Source organism: Gavia stellata, chromosome 4 (assembly GCF_030936135.1).
Source record: "Gavia stellata isolate bGavSte3 chromosome 4, bGavSte3.hap2, whole genome shotgun sequence".
NCBI classification, from domain to species: domain Eukaryota; kingdom Metazoa; phylum Chordata; class Aves; order Gaviiformes; family Gaviidae; genus Gavia; species Gavia stellata.
In genome coordinates, this window is record NC_082597.1 from 40622655 (window position 1) to 40635017 (window position 12363).

The 12363-nt window shown below is 39.4% G+C and overlaps 1 protein-coding gene across 2 annotated transcripts in view; it reads right to left on the reverse strand.

Annotated features, from left to right (window-relative positions):
- Positions 1 to 12363, reverse strand: part of PTPRB (protein tyrosine phosphatase receptor type B) — a 66004-nt gene that overhangs the window by 32832 nt on the left and 20809 nt on the right. For both annotated transcript variants that reach the window (XM_059817008.1, XM_059817009.1), the window contains exons 5-9: positions 9354 to 9632; positions 8764 to 9021; positions 6923 to 7186; positions 4199 to 4468; positions 2155 to 2415 (exon numbers count right to left, since the gene is read on the reverse strand). In XM_059817008.1, coding sequence (XP_059672991.1) covers positions 2155 to 2415; positions 4199 to 4468; positions 6923 to 7186; positions 8764 to 9021; positions 9354 to 9632 — 1332 coding nt within the window. The remainder of the gene's footprint in view (positions 1 to 2154; positions 2416 to 4198; positions 4469 to 6922; positions 7187 to 8763; positions 9022 to 9353; positions 9633 to 12363) is intronic.

The window sequence follows — 12363 nt, forward strand, 5'->3', positions numbered from 1 at the left end:
TAATGTTACTGAGGAGAAACAAAATAAAACAAAGCAAAATCCCCCAAATAACCCAAGTTTAGTCACACTGAGGAAGTGCATCAAAAGAACATTCCAATTTGCAGCCAGACTCAACAGGACTAAAAATAATCTAACTGTGGACTGCTTCCTGTCTGATGGGATGTGGTCTATGGGAAACTATCTAAGGCACAGAAAGGCTTGCAGGCTTTAGCACAGCTTTCTCAGTCAGACGAAAATGATTTGAGATCAGTGAATGGGAAGAGATGGCATTTTATAAATACCATTAAACAAAAGCCATCAGTTTAGAAAATCACTTGGTTTTGTGATAACTATTTCAAATATAGTCTGTATCTTTCATTCTCCCTTTTCTCTCCTACTGCCCATCTCTCATTCCTATTAAACGGCAAACTAGTTTGATGAATACCTCAGGCACAGCCATCTATACCTCAGAGAAGTGTCAGATCCTTTAATTTTGGGGCTGAGATGGTTGGTTTTGGTTTTACTTTTTACGTCAGAAGATCTGCAGGATACTAACTTTTCTAACATCAAAAGATGAATTAATTATTAAACTAACACAACATTTATCTAAGTACAAGCTGGTGAACTTAGCCAGACCAAAAAGGAAAAAGAAAGAACAGAAAGGAATGAAATATCTAGCACAAATTTTACCCAAAATATTATATTTTTTTTTAATTTGACAGTATTTGGTCAAAGCAAGGAAATACAGTTACTTCCTTCTAAGTATTTCTGCTTACATGACCAAGCACAACTGAAATAAAGAACCGTTTACTTGGCAAAACGTGATTGCAAGCTTCATCTCTTGTTTCTTATCAACCTTTTTGCACACATAGCGTGCACACTGGATTAGCAATCGTTAACAAAAGCTAGAAAATTAGGCACATAGCTGAAAAAAAGGTTCATATAAAACGGAATCAAAAATCCCACGATTTTTATAATACTGTCATAACATAGCAAGGTCCAACAAGAAACAGAAGCACCAGATTTCTGTGCTAAAGGCACTTTCAGTGACACCTCAGGCTTCACTGGAAGCTGACCAATCTGGGAAGCATGTAAGACCTATTTCTGTCATATTTACAGCAATATTTTGCAAGCCTAGTATGTTGTCCTACTGAAAAGAAGATTTAGAGGTCTGGAATGCTTATTAAGACCTACTTTCAAATTCATTGATGTTCATTCTTTATCACTTGGAATGTAATGCTGACACACTATGCCCTGTCTGATGTGTTTTCAAGCGTAATTTCAATTCGTATTAGTGAAGTGGGACACTGTAACCTTCATGCCTGAATAGGCCTCCTAAAGGGGTGTAAGATAGAAGAAAGTGAAATCCCAGCTATCTAATCACATAGCAGGGAAATGAAAGTGTAAGTCAAACTTTTCAGGCCTTGGAAGGAGTTACAACACTTTAGTAAGGACCACTATCAAGCCATAGGAATGATTAGATTCATACACTAGCAGCTTGGTTTTCCCTGTGCTATGCTAGACCAGAGCTACATTTAAACTTTGCTTGCCCTGGAGAATGCGTAAGTCAAGCAGAGTAAAGCAACACATATGGTTTAAAACTTGTACACGTGCACAAAATATAGCACCCTGCAGGGGGTGGGAATGGGACCTTCCTTGTGTCACAGTCATCATCCTAAGTAATAGATACAGATTTTGGAATCAGAAGAGCAGAGAGATTCAAAATACATTTTCAAGGTCACATATGTTTTGTGTCTGTCAACCTTGGAATGTTCCCCCTAAAGCAACATTTTCCTCTGTGGTGGTGTGGGTTTTTTCCCAGATGATGAATGCTTTGAATCAAGGAAGTGACCTTCCTGAATATACCCAGTGAAAATTGTTCTTCTTATATGGAATCTTGTGCTAATGTAGATTGATCAGACGTGACATAATATTTCAGAAAACTGTTTTGCTAAGAATTACATATCCATTTCCCCAAAACCTTAAATAAACACTGCAAGATAACAGACAGTCAGAAATGAGAGACTCAGAAACGTAACTTTTCTATTGAAGAAACAAATAGAAATTCAAGACTTTTGATTTTTAGACACTGAGTTCATTCAGTTCACTACAAAGCAAAAAAAGTTGTTAATGGTTAACAGAAGTAAAGATTAAAATAGTTTGACAGGATGATACCTGTTCTTCCTTCCACTGAAGTCCAGTTGCTTAAAATCCCACTAATGGTAGTGATGGTAGCTGTATATTTTCTTCCAGGTACCAAGTCAGTGAAAGTGAATTCCTTAGCTTCTTTTGCAAGGCCTTTTTTTATGACAGTAAGATCCCTGTCTCCCAGTGAAACGACATAGCTGTCCCACTCTGCAACAGGGGTCATCCACATGACACTAAGTGAAGATTCATTAGCATGCTTCACACGAAGATGGAGAACAGGCTCCGGAGCTGTAAAAGTACACAAATATCACAACGAGTCCCTCTGTAGGGAACACTCATGTCGTATCTCAAGCTGCTATAAGGAATGTGTTCTGTAAGACAGAAATGTGACGGCAACAGAGTATTTGTAATCAAGAGGAGATTCTTTACCTTTATCTAGGAAGCCAATCTTACAAATTTAGTATTTGTGCTACTCTTCCAGTAAAGGGCTGTAGCAGCAGACTTCAGCAATGCATTATGGCTGTAATGCTTAGGTTTAAACTTATGCCAGGATATATATTTTAGTATGAATGAAAATGCAGTGAAGTCAGTGAGCCTTCTCTTGAACTGTAGGTGCTAGACAGGGATATAAAACATTTATACCATAAAATAGATCTACACCAATTTAGCTGTAACAAACAAGGATGCAAATTATAGGGTCAGCGTGACATTGATTTTGCACTGGTTCATAACTCAGTGAAGTTGGGAGACACTCCAAACTTATAGTGGTATAAAAGACAAAATTTGGTCAGTGAAATTCTCTGTGTGTTCGTGTGTGTGTGCATACATGCACACAGAGGGCATCTGTTACCTAATGTAGTCCCCTGATCTGATTTTGTCCCTGTTGCACTGAAATCCAACTCACTTTCCAAGACTGTGGGTTTACATAAGCGAAATTTAAGTCAGAATAGAGCTTAATACCTAAGCTTCATAACAGGTACATTATGTACCTGACTGTGGGTCAAATACAATTGTGATACACCCACTCCTGGATATTATTTATTGGACTATGTTCTAATCACTTAGCTGTGTCAAGTAAAAATAATACCATAAACTTAAATTATTTGCAACATATATCAAAGCAAGCAAGATGAGAATCTGCCTTCCTTGATCAAGTTGGCTAGAAGTTAGAGAAAGCTTCAGTTCTGTAGTGTCTACTGGACTTGTGATTGTACAAAATCAACAAAATGAAGACCTCGGGGAATGACAGGTAAGGGTGTAGTAGGAAAAGCGGGCACCAGGAAGTGTGAGGATAAAGGAGGGTGGCCCTACCTTATCTCACATTCTCCTGTGAGATAAGGCTCAGGCTTGAGCCTTGCTGATACTACTCCTCCAAGTCTTCTTGTCCTCTGAATTGCACTTATTTTGCATTCACAGAGCAGAACCGTTAACAATTATATTACAACTATTTTTTAAGTTTGAAGCAATCAGATGTGGCTTTGACTAGCATGCTCCAAAAGAATTCCAGAAATGTCACTGCAGTGTATAAGGATGTCCTTTGGAAAGGCTGACTTCAACTGGCTAACCCCATTTTTTTTCTGGAGCACAGGAACAAGAATTGGGACATTATGCAACAGCCACACCAACATACACCTCAGCAAGTTTTAGTTAACACTGTTGATACCCATTAGTTATACAAGCTGGCAAGTAAACCAGTTTGCCACTGAGCATACTGATGAACAATACGGGAAAATCTATATTACTCTTTTTAAAGAACTACATAGGGTGCCTGCAATCAGCTACAAAATGTAACAGTGAAATGTTATACCTGTAGTGTTATGCCTCAGTCATGACAGAATGGTGATATAATTCCCAAAACTTCCACTAACAATATATTTACCACAAAAATAACCCTGAAACTTTTCATAGAACTGCTAAAAATAATTATTTCTGTTTCTCACAAGGGAGCTCCTTTTTACTGTATTAATAGTGAAATTCATCTGTGACATCCCAAGTACTACTTTTTCCTGATTCTCCACAAAGCCCAGCTGAACATTTTGCACTTTCACACTTCCCGGATGAGCACGCTGACCTGTTCTCGCCGTGCAGCTGGTCTTGCTCTGCAAATTGCCACTCTCTACAACCACGTCCACGTCGTACTGCCTCCCCGGGATGAGGCCCACATCGTGGATGAGGTACTCCGTGGTGTCCTTCTTGAGGGTGGCATTGAGCACCAAGACCGAGCGGTTCCACAGGAGCAGGCGATACCTCTCCCAGTCTCCCGCAGGGGGCAGCCAGTTCACTCGCAGAGACCTGAGCCAGCCACCACCACCGGCTCTCAGCTCAGAAACTTTCTGGGGAGCTGAAATACAGAGATTGAGAGAGTAATTTTGAAGTGGGGTATTTCTGGTAAGACGTAACTGCAGACTGGCAAAACCTGTCTCATAGCATAGCTATTGTACTTGGATCAGTTAGAGCAATATGAGGTATCTTGTTACAAAGGTTGGCATTAATTTTAAAGATAATTTTTACTCTTCCCCACACAAACCACTCACTTTTTCAGCGTTGCTTTCTGGCATCAGAAAGGGGGAACCCTTCCTAGGGCAGGCAAAATCTCCCCCATGCTCTTCTCGGATGCATCTTGCAGTTTTCAGTTAGCTTCCGAGTTGTTTCCTGGACTTAAGTTCACTTAGAAACTGTCAATCAGTTTTTCAAAGCTAAGGGCAAAACTTCAGTCACTATGGGCCAAATTCTGGTCTCAGCAGCAGAAATGCAAAGTCTGATGGCTTCTTCCGCAAAGGCCTTGTATGTCCTAGTCCCTCCCAGCTGTAAGGCACCGAGGTTCGAACTGAGGTCCATTAAAGTATCCACTCCGTCCTGTCCTCCACTTCAAGAGTGGTGAATTTACATGCTCAACCTTCCTGTCCTACTGCTGCAGGTCACACTGGACCACTGAAGCTTTTCTGATTTTCATGGAATAATTAAATATTAACCACACCAAGCAGGGATTGCAAGACAGATGCAGACCCTTAGGTTAGGATACCTATAGTTCAGTGTTAAGATATTCAAGAGATCAGCATTGGAGCGCTGAGACCATCGGAAAGTATTAACTGTAAACTACAAGGCTTGAATCATGCTCTCATTTTTCCTCTGTCTTAGTTAATATTTAAATTGCTCAGTACCTAGCAAAGGACTGAGAGATTTCTACCAGCACCACAAAATACCAGTTTCACTTCCCACAGGCATAGCTGGGTATCAAACCTACATCTCCCACATGCCAGTGAATATGGGAGATGTGTTTCAATTGCTGAGTGAGTGGATAAAAGCACATAGTGTGTTGTTAGGAAGCACAGATGTACTTACATCATAACAGATAAATCTCAGCCTTGTCAGACTGGCTGGACATCATTACACCCTTATGGTACAAAGTTTCAGTCCCTGAGATGTCCATATTCCTTGCCACAACATTTCTCAGCAGGTTCTGCTGCTATGGGCACCCTCTCAATACACAGCGATGTAGGTTATGTTCTTGGGCACCCAGCTCTCTCTGTGAGTTACAGGGGGATCCTAGGAGATCAACCCCTTCAGTGTCTGTAGACCTGACAGCCTAGATTTACAAATTTATCTTTAGGCCACAAAACTTCTGCTGAAGTGACTCTGTTTTCAAAGCTCTTGGCATCTATGGAAAAGTCAAGGGAAGGAATTGCACATGCTCAGCATCCTTGGAAATGGGACTTCTAGATCCCCAACTTTGAAAGCACTGGGTCTAGGTCACAAATTTGGGGATCAGTGGTTTGAGTGAGGGCCTGGAGCTCTCCCTTCAGACGGAAATGGCAATCTTAAAGGTCTTTAATGGTAGGCTAGACAAACAATAAAGACATGCATGTAACCAATCCAGCTTTGTACTTACTGGACCTGAAAGGCTTTTCAGGTCTCTTCCAGCCTGCACTGAGAATGGGGTAGCAGCTAGATATGTCAAGGATGTGCCTTTCACATGATATGTTTAGTTGTAGATGATAAATATTCTCTAAAATAAACACTCTGCTCTCTCTTTCTCACACACATGTATTTTATATTTTTTGGTTCCGAGTCTACTAAAAATTTATGTATGTATTCTTCACCCACTTATATATTTTTTCCCATCTAAATTCTGCCTGGGCTAGGCTGGCGTGGTGAAAATGACATGCCTTTGTGGACAGTAATGCTGTGGGAGAATTATGCCAGGATTTTTCAGGTTCAGAACTCATACGAGAGACAGCTGAAAGAAAATTGTACTTCTGAAAGAAGAGAAACAAAACATAACCCAGCTCCACCCAAGCTGCCATATGCCTTCTTTAATCCATGCTGTCGGCAATAAAGAAAGCCAAGACCTAATCTTTTCCTATTTGTAGATTTGTGTCTGGAGCAAGGGATAATATTAGACCTTGCAAAATTACTTAAAAATCCTTTAACAATTTGACTACATGCAGACTTCCCCATAATAACTAATTTTATATATTATGCTGAGTTGCATTCAAGATAACAAAGTTGATCAGAAGTGGAGTAGTGTGGAATAGTTTTGTAACAGACTCACCCAACTATAAGGTCCAACATGCATTATTGTTTCCTGCTCCCAAGCTATGCTGGAGCTGCTTTTGGCTGCCAGATTAACTGTTGCCAGAGAGTCAGGAAGGGGTACTCTCAGAACAGTATTGTGCTCTTTATCTCATTTTGCCTGGAATCCAAATCATTTTGTCTCCTACAATGATTTTCTACAAGGCCAATGTAGGCAAAAATAGCAATGGTTACAATGTTCTTACTGAAGCAGAAGACTTACATATCCTGCCAGTTGCCATCCGATCAGTGAACAGTTCACCACTGATTGTGCGGGCAGTAACCTGATAAAGACGTCCTGGAGTTAGCTTGTCAAAGTGAGTCTCTGTGACCAATGGCTGTAGAGTTTTGACTTCTTTAACTGATCCAAGATGAGACAAAGTGATATTATAGAAATTGAGGTTTCCTGAAGGTCTTCTCCACTTAACTTTTAAAGCATCTAAGCTGTCATCATTAGTCACCGTCAAATCTAAGACTTCAGCTGGGGCTAAAAAAAGAAAATGAGAAAGAGAATAAAAGACTTCCACCACAGAACATTTAAGACCTGCTGCCTCCAAACTGCAATAGTTAGTTTTGCTTTTGAATAGTTATATGAGATGGAGCATAAATGATTGTGCCTGAACAATAATAAAAGGGCAAAGTCTGGTCACAGTGAAACTGAACCCAGCCCTGTTTAAGATATTCTGCTACTGAGAGTGACATCTCTTACAATGCCCACTCTTGTTTGATGGAATAGAAAATCTGTCAGCCATGTCTGCACTCACACTAGTCATTTTGACTGTAAAACAGACCAGGCACATGCTCCTAAGAACGGAGATGCTTGCATACATTTTGGTAGAGTAAACACTACAGCATCATTGGTGCTACGTCTGATTTACACCAGTGTAGAAGGGATTGGAATCAACCTCCTTTATTCATATGCTCCACCAAAAGAAAAGCACAGCCACCTCCAGCCCCTTCATTTCTCAGGCTTGGGGCACACTAGGTACTGAAATGGAGGACCATGCTGCAAGCTAGAAGGAGTGCTTTTATGTTCTGAGAAAACCTGTGAGATTTAAAATTTTTGCATCCCACAGCAGGAAGAAATAAAAAATTCTGAAGAAATAAAATGAAACAAGAGTATAATCCCCAGAACAGCCAGTGCTAGGTGACAATAGCACTCATCTGTGTGTCCTAGACATCACAAAATTGTTCACTTAATATTAAATTATGTTTACACGGTGAAATTTCTGTAGGAGAAACTGCACCTTACATTTCCCAGAAATTAAGGAAAGCAAAGATATCACCCTGGTTTTGCTTACATGAGTGTTTTAACCACTGGACTCCAGTAGGATGTCATCTTATCTTTCTCTCTATGACCACAGAACTCTATCCTGAAAAACCTTCCTGAAAAAAGACTTCATTTCTAAAACTCTAGTTCTGTGAATCAATACTTCTTTGTGAAAAAAAAAAACAACCAACATTCAATTTTGAAGTTCTTAACCTGCTCTACATTTTTTTTCACTTCCTTTTCAGAAGTGCAGCTATTTTGCAATCCAGAGAAAAAAAGTCAGAGAAAAAATATTTTTGCAAAACTCACAAGCTCTACATCTCCCATTCAGCTAAGTATCATCGAGTTAAACTGTCTTCAGTATTGTGAAATAACCAGACTACACACTGCCTCATTTCACTGAAGAAATTCATACAGGAGTCAGATGAACCTCTTTCACAGGTATGAGGTGATACTAGGGCACTTGGGCTCAGATTGTTAACACCTAACTTCACATGTTTAATGGAGCTGCCTACATTAAGCAGTGCAGCTAAGTTAGCTGCAGACACCCTACAAGCTAATTTAGCCACTAACTTTGCTGCAGTGCTAACTTAGGGAGCTAAATAAGCTTACGGTGTCTCTAACTCCCTCTATAGCCTTTGGAGAGAAACAACTGCCAAGGGTAATTCAGCCACTGAATTCTGGGAATATACACTTGGAACATGAATCATTTATTATTCTGAAATATGTCCTGTAATATTATTAGATTATGTTCTTAGCTCCTTGTTCTGTTGTGATGAATTCTGAAATCATACCTGTCCTGACTGTTTGAAAACTGCTGCTCTCCAATCCTGCAGCCTGGGTTATGATAGAGAGGTTATACAGGTGGCCCGCTGTAAGTCCTGAAAAAGTGTAGGAGGTCAGAGGATCTTCTTGGTGAATCTCATGAACTGGGACATGATTATCCAGTAACACCAGCCTGTAATGATCCACGTGCCCGGAGCCAGGAGACCATGAAGCATGGATAGTGTCTGTCTTGACACTGACCTGAATATTTTTCACAGGGGATGGCACTGTTGGAATAAAAAACCACATGCTTAAGGCCTGTTGGTTATCTCCACAATTTCAGCAATTTTGAACAGATTTACTTTTGAAATATGTTGAGTTTCTTTAGGGTTAGTGAAAACCCAACCCCAAATTTATGTCCAGATACACCATAACAACATACCTCCATTCTTAGCAAACAACTCTTTATGTTAGTCAGAGACTCATGTTTTGTTTATTTCTGCTTATAATCAATAGACACTTACATATATATATATACACCTTGCCAGGTAGAAGAATTATATATATTTATTAATTTTGAAATGCAAAACTGCATGAACTACAGTAAAAGAAGTCCTACCAGTAGATCCACTTATGTGAAGTTCCGGGGTACTCTTATTTCCAGCAACTGCACTGAGGACAATGTTGTATTTATTCCCAGGGATGAGACTGGAAAAAGTATTTTCTGTTTTTGAAATTCTTCCTGGTATGGAGACTTCTTGTATCTTTTTATTATTGTGATCATATAATACCAGGTTATATAAGTCCACCTTTCCTGAGGAAGGATCCCACTGCACCTGCAAGCTTGTGAGTGTAGTTTTTTCCTTATTAATTTCAAAACGAGATGGTGGTAAGGGATCTGTAGTTAAAAAAACACCAGAAAACATAAACTAGTATTTCTTGCATTGGGATTGTCTGAAGTTTTACACAGCAGCACAAAAAAACTTCCAAAACTCTCCCTTTATCATCATCATGCTGCCAATGCTTTTCAAAATGTCTTTTTCTTTCTATTTATAAACATGGTATCACTGAAACCTGTCTACAAGACAGTCCTGCAGAATTCAGAAGCATTACTTGTGTATATGTGTACACACTCACTCACACACACACGCATATGTAGAAAAACACTTTCAGTTGTGGATGTGTATAACAAGCTTGGAAATCTGCTGATAGTAAAACTGTAACAACTTTAATAAGAAACAGCAAACAGGAAAACCCAGCAAATTACACTCAATGCCTCAGTGTAATGTAGCTTTATACATACAATGGTACCAGTGGCTTTCATTTCTTAGCACTCACGCTAAACACTTTATCACTAACGGGCATGACAATTTTAAAGGCAAAAATACTTTGGGTTTAGTATTAACTTCAATCACTTCAAAGAGATTCAAATAGAATATGCTTCTGCTCTGATGTAGTATTGTTCATATAAATTTTAAAAAGCTCAAACAGTATAATGGATAAACTTTTAGGAACTATATTTAATTGGGACTATTTCTCTGAGAAACTCTCAGCATTCATTATGCTGTTTATTAAGAAGGTCTCAAGTAAAATCACCTGTAAAATTTGATATACTCTAAAAGGACGGCAAACACTGACCAAAACAAAAGACTCTGGCTGCTTGTATTCTCCAGGTTTATTTCATCACTCACAAGACTTCATGCAAAACAAAAGAAATGTATTACATGTTGATGTACTAAGGTATTGACATTTATGTCTCCCAATAAGGTTAAGGAATTGCATATTAAAAAGGTATCACAAAACAACCCAAAACAGCAAAGTCAAGCATTCACAAGTTGGGGAGTTAAAGAATAAAGGTTTCCCAACAATTTAACAACTAAATTTGGCTTCCACATGTGTACACTCTGGCTACTCTTGCCTAGCATCAGACAGGGAGCATATGGTGCATCCAGGCTGAGAATTGAGGTCTCCATATGAACAATGCCTTAAACACAGAAGAATAAGACCGTTTTCCCAATGCAGTCATTGCTGCCTGGTTCCCTGAACAAAGCAGACGAAAGAGTGTCAGATCACATAACTAAAAACTGCACTGCAAAGGCTGAAAGGACAAAGTCGAACCTACCCCCACCCTACAAACACAGCAGTAGGAGTAACATTGGGCTAGTAGCCTTTAAGCTGTTTCTTCTTCAAAGCCTGGATGGTGCAGAGGGTTTAATCGCGTCTTACAAAGCTCTGCTGCGAACATATTGGTGCTAGGTTTTGGTGGTATGCTCTGTCAATCAAGTATATTAGGAATTTCAAGGGAATATCTCCCTCATTGGAGATATTCAAAAGCTGTCTGGACATGGTCCTGGGCAATTCGCTCCAGGTGGCCCTGCTTGAGCAGGGGGCTTGGACCAGATGACGTCCAGAGGTCCCTTCCAACTTCAACCAGTCTGTGACTCTGTGACTCTGTGAAAAATACTGTGTCCCTTTGAACCTAGGTCTCCACTTAAATTCACATTACTGCTTTGGACCACAGAGATGCTAGTGCTCTTCAGAAAAAGGGATGAAAATTAAATTAACAAAATCAATAAATAAAAATAACTATCTTCTTTTCTTGACCTCTTTCTTTAAGGCCAAACTAACGGCTTAAATCTGAAAAAAAAAAAGGAAAACTAAAACTCAAGTCAAAGACCAAGCACATCAAACTTCAGGCCAAATAGTTAAAACTTCACCCAGTTACAGCAATTGAGACAGGAGGTTTTAATGAAAAGTGTCAGGAAATCTTAACAATAGGCTTGACTACCAGCTCCACCTATAATATACACTAAGCCACTAAAGACTATTATGCTGGCAAAAGTGAATAGTGGGGGTATAAACTTGTTCCTTGAAGGCAATTGTTCTAATCAGAAAGGTCAAACTGTGGGAGTCAGAAATAAATGCCAGCACTATATATGGTCAGATGCACAGCCAGCTGAAAAAGTTTTAATTTGACTGATATCAAGAGAACAGTCATGATAACCGTCAAGAAGTTTAACTCTCTCTCTGACAAAGGATCACATTGACTGCTCATTAGCTCTGCAAAAGTAATCAACATTGTAATCCGCATTATTTGCCAAATTCTACAAAAGAAGACACCTCCTACATTTTTAGAAGTGCTTATACTGTCCTGGGCAATCTGTCTTCTAAGGTACATTAGCAAAGAAGAGAGTTGCGTGCCTAGAAGGTGAAGTTCAGAAATTCAGACTTTATCTAATCTATCTGGTCCAGAAAACAAAACACTCAGTGCTTTGTACATCCGCTAGAACAAAGGAACAATGAGATTGGGAAGTGCCTGGGCTGAAAGAGCCCTGGATGGAAACAAACACTTAAAAAGCCATTTACATTGTTATACAAGTCTCTGCTGGCAACGATACAACACTGATATATCACAGAAATAAAATATTTTCACAAAGATATTTTTGTACCATTTGATACTACATGAACTAATGTCTCCTGGTCTACAAAGGAGTCTTCCAGAAGACTTAATGTTTGAATTATATCGCACCTCCATTTTCACTGTTGTGTGCATAGCAGCTATAGATACATTTAATAGAAATTATAGATGTGGTTATGTCCAATCCCAATGACATGACCCAAATACAGCC